Here is a 4,222-nt window from a genome sequence, read left to right as displayed (position 1 = left end):
CGAAAATCCATCTCTTACTTTTGAACACGGGGCTGTCATGTATTACACTGGAGACAGTGGATGTCTTCATGAAATACATGAATACAGTGGTTCTTAAACTCTTTTCCATGGTCCAGAGCTCTCCCTGATGGTGTGCGGAAAGATAACCAAATAGTGGACATCATCAGAGTGTTGGGATGGGAATGTCTGTAAGATCATCTTCTGAAGTGGTCCACAAAAGGAATGCTTGTAAAAGCATTACGCTACTAGCACACAATGAATCCTACTTTCTGATTGTGTTTCCTCTTAGTGATGGGTTAATGTAGCCACCTTAATTACAAAGCATGCTATAATACTGAAATAAATACAGTAAAATCTTGCTGTATTACAAACAAATATTTAATAAATAGGATGAGCACAAATTCAGTGTGTCTCACAGGTAAAATTATTTTCTTGCAGTCCCTGGCTCACAAAATGCCATTTTCTTGGCAGGCAAATCCAGAGGTTTTCTTCATGATTTTTTTGATGTTTTACTGAAAGGAAAATGAAATGAGTTGAGATCAGCCCTTATGCACTCATCCAAGCTGACTACACCCAGACTTGCTTTAAAGGAAAATAGTTTTTGCCAAGAATGGCTTTATCTCAGCACTTAGTATTTTGAAAACTGAAAGGAGAACTCCAAAATAACTGATAACCCTCAACTATATATTGCTTTGAACAATGAGTGTTTCAGAGCCAGGCTTTCACCCATTGAAGTACTTGGGTGCGTTATTTGGTAAAGGTTGTCTCAGCCAGAGTGACAAAGGGAAATAGGTAACATGAACCAGTTGTAGATGACAAGTCACTTGGATATTAAAAGGTTCTTTGTTTTTCTTTTGTTTTTATATTTACAAGAGACATAAGGTCAATGTTAGGAAATGAATTTCTACCAATATAGGTATCAATTAGCAATAATCGCGCCTCGGATTAACCTCATTGGCTACGATTAAAACGACCTTCATTTGTGTTGGAAGAGAACAAACATACATACGGTTAGTGTAGCATCAAAGAAAGCAAGCTTGGACCCAGTTCTACAATGCACAGAGTAATATCCCTGTCGTTTTATTCATTAAGCTAGTAACTAAGATAGAGGTGTAAGTGTTTGCAGAACTGGGTCCAGAAATGGGCTCTTTACATCATAAGAAGTCACACTAATCAGATTTCTGGATATCTGAAAATTAATAGTAAGCCCTGATTTGCATGTGGCTTTTTAAGACTCCTCGTTTTCTTTATATTGTTTTGTCAATGTAGTTAATATTTTTCAGCCCAGCACAGTGGTGAAGAAAAATCTTGCGGATCTCTATCATCGCTTTGGAGAACCTGGGGTAGCCAATACCACGTTGCATGCTCATCCCAACATTTTTAAAGGCTAGAAATCTCTTACATTGTCCTAGGGTGAATCCAGCTCTCCTTTTAACAGGCTTTGACTAGTAACCTGTGCTGATGCTTGAATCAATTCACAGGACATTTTTTGACTGATGACAGGTTTCAGAGTAGCAGCCGTGTTAGTCTGTATCTGCAAAAAGAAGAACAGGAGTACTTGTGGCACCTTAGAGACTAACAAATTTATTAGAGCATAAGCTTTCGTGGACTACAGCCCACTTCTTCGGATGCATCTAATAAATTTGTTAGTCTCTAAGGTGCCACAAGTACTCCTGTTCTTCTTTTTGACTGATGACAAACAGTCGATTAAGTGGAGGGGAAACATTTCTGTAAAGAACAGTCTTCGGCCAGCCCAGTCTCTATTTTCCACTTCCAGCTAATGCACAGGGTTGGGTTATTAAATCAATGAGGAAGCCAAGCCTGGGATTTGGGTTCGTTTTTGATGTAAGCAAGTCCCATTTTCCTTTTACCCCCCAGGGGCGGCTCATCAGATCGATACACCCCCTGCGACACCCGGCAGCGCCCAGATTAGAGCTGGGAGCACCCGGAACACCCCCAGGGCAGGTACCTGTTCAGGATCTTGGTGACGATCAGCTTGACCCAGGGCGCGGTGGGCTCCAGACAGACTTTCATGCCTTCCTTCGTGGTGGCTCTGCGGGGAGGCGGAGGGGAGAGCGGGGTGAGCGGGGGGTTGGCGGGGCGGGAAGGGGGGCGCAGGCTGGGGGGGGGGGGGCGGGAGCAGGGCCCCGACACTTACATGACTTCTGGCACCCCGCAGTGGGGCCCCTCGGGGATCAGCTCCACGTTGGCGATGCGCTTGGGGTGGATCACCGCCGTCTCGGTCTGCAGGCACTGGCACCGCAGCTCGCCGGCCATGGGGGCACCTGCCCGGGGAGGGGGAGAAAGACTCAGCTCCTGCCGGCGGCCAGATACTCTGCAGGGGGGCGGACCCGGTACACCGCTCGCCCCACGCCCTGGGTCTGACCCATGCCCCCGGCCCGGGCCTTCCCCGCATCCGGCCGGCTCTCGGACACCTGGATCCCTTCCATCCTTCCCGGCACTCCCCGCATGCGGCCGGCTCTCGGACACCTGGGTCCCTTCCATCCCCCGGGACTCCCCGCATGCGGCCGGCTCTCGGACACCTGGGTCCCGTCCATCCTTCCCGGCACTCCCCGCATCCGGCCGGCTCTCGGACACCTGGGTCCGATCCGTCCTTCCAAGCCCCAGTGGGAAGCGAGACTCCCCCAGCCCGGGTCCCGGGGCCACCCCGGCGCAGCGAGCCCCTTACCCCGGCACAGCGCGGCGCAGGCCAGCAGCAGCAGCAGCAGGGGGCTGCCGGGGGCGAGGCTCCGGGGGCGGCTCATGGTCCGGGCTGGCGGCGGAGGCTGGTGCTGGGGATCTGGGCTCGGCTCAGCTCTGAGCCTCCGCAGCGCCCCGCAGCCGCTTTTATCCCCGCGGGGTCAGGCACCCGCAGCCCGCGGGGGATTCCTGGGAGCCCCATGCCGAGGTGCGGGGCTCACTCACCCGGGGAGGGGAGGCGGGGAGTTCCCATTCCCCATCCCGTGCCTCACAGGGGCCGTGGATGGGTCAGGCGCAGTCAGGCTGTGAGTGTGAGAGAGAACTAACACCCTGCCCTGGGGCTAACCCATCGCGGCCCTGCCCAGGCGGGGTCATGCTGCCCGGGGGCTCACTGGCCCTGCGTGCTGGAAGCAGCCGGGTCATCATTACGAGCAGTGAACTGTGCTGTCTATGCACCCAGCGCCCCAGGAGTGCCTGGGGCTCCCCGGGGAAATAACATTCCCCAGCATGTCAGAGGTTCCATTCGACAGGTAGAGGTAACGCTAAGGTTCCAAGCGGGATAGTTAATACACAACTAGTTAATATCCATGCATATTTATTATTATTAATAACCCTTTCATATAGAGCCATTACAATTATTTGAAATTAAGTTAATTTTAATAATTTTAATAATTATTATTAATTATTTCAACTTACTAAGCCATCATCAGTTCCCAACTCTAGATCCCCTCTGCCCCTGCTCTCCCATCAAATCACTAAATCATATGTAAAGATTGATAACACTCAAATGGTCAGGGCTGATGAAATCCCCTAAAAGATGTATTGTTTCTAAGCAGGGCCCAATTAAGGAGATTGGAGACCCCTGGGGTAATGTTTTTTGGAGGTCCCCTTTCATGTAAACAGGGTATTAATGAAAGCAAAAGAGTACCTGGTTTGTGAAAGTCAACCTCATGTATAGTACTGACTAAACGGAAATTGAACACAATGAACAGATTGTATACTGGCCGAACAAACATAAAACGTAAAACACTGAGTCCTGAAATGCTGCGTGTTTAAACTGGCACCTTGCAAACTTTAAGTGCCACAAATTCAGTTATTATTTGCTCAGACAAGCGTGTACAAAGGCCATTACATTCGATTATCAGAACAGCAAAAGCATTAAGCTTTTTCTATCAGACTTGACCAAAGACTGGTTTTCACCTAGGCAAGCTTCCAGAACAATTCTCTGCTTCACAGCTGGCAATGGTACAGCCAAATACAGTCTCATCTCAATGAATACATTCCGGAGAACATTACTCCAAGCTTTGTCATGCAAAAATGTGATGACTCCAGGAACACTTTTATCCTGCATGTCACAATATCTTAAAAATGTTGTCAAGTATCAGAGGGATAGCCGTGTTTGTCTGGATGTGTAAAAAGCGACAAAGAGGCCTGTGGCACCTTATAGACTAACAGACGTATTGGAGCATAAACTTTTGTGGGTGAATACCCACTTCGTCAGATGTATGTGTCTGATGAAGTG

At 48.8% G+C, this 4,222-nt stretch overlaps 1 protein-coding gene across 2 annotated transcripts; it reads right to left on the bottom strand.

The window, feature by feature from the left end:
* Nucleotides 1–377: 377 nt before the first annotated feature.
* Nucleotides 378–3,019, bottom strand: LOC128838366 (interleukin-8-like). 2 transcript variants are annotated; one of them, XM_054030491.1, is made up of 4 exons: nucleotides 2,926–3,019; nucleotides 2,159–2,285; nucleotides 1,970–2,053; nucleotides 378–512 (listed from the first exon to the last, which is right to left on the bottom strand). In XM_054030491.1, the coding sequence occupies exons 1-4, from the start codon at nucleotides 2,951–2,953 to the stop codon at nucleotides 491–493; spliced, it is 261 nt and encodes an 86-aa protein (XP_053886466.1). In that variant the 5' UTR covers nucleotides 2,954–3,019; the 3' UTR covers nucleotides 378–490. The 2 variants fall into 2 exon arrangements, with proteins under 2 accessions (XP_053886466.1, XP_053886465.1); XM_054030490.1 differs by lacking the exon at nucleotides 2,926–3,019 and adding an exon at nucleotides 2,690–2,903.
* Nucleotides 3,020–4,222: the final 1,203 nt, after the last annotated feature.

The sequence above is a fragment of the Malaclemys terrapin genome, chromosome 5 (genome assembly GCF_027887155.1).
Source record: "Malaclemys terrapin pileata isolate rMalTer1 chromosome 5, rMalTer1.hap1, whole genome shotgun sequence".
NCBI lineage: Eukaryota > Metazoa > Chordata > Testudines > Emydidae > Malaclemys > Malaclemys terrapin.
The sequence above is the reverse complement of the archived record's forward strand: the minus strand, read 5'-3'. Positions and strand labels throughout refer to the sequence as shown.

Coding starts and splice junctions, on each gene's coding strand:
- LOC128838366 (XM_054030490.1), bottom strand. CDS start 2,765: ATGAGCCGCCCCCGGAGCCTCGCCCCCGGCAGCCCCCTGCTGCTGCTG. Junction 2,286..2,689: donor CTGCGCCGCGCTGTGCCGGG/GTAAGGGGCTCG, acceptor CTCCCCGGGCAG/GTGCCCCCATGGCCGGCGAG. Junction 513..1,969: donor GTCACCAAGATCCTGAACAG/GTACCTGCCCTG, acceptor TTTTCCTTTCAG/TAAAACATCAAAAAAATCAT.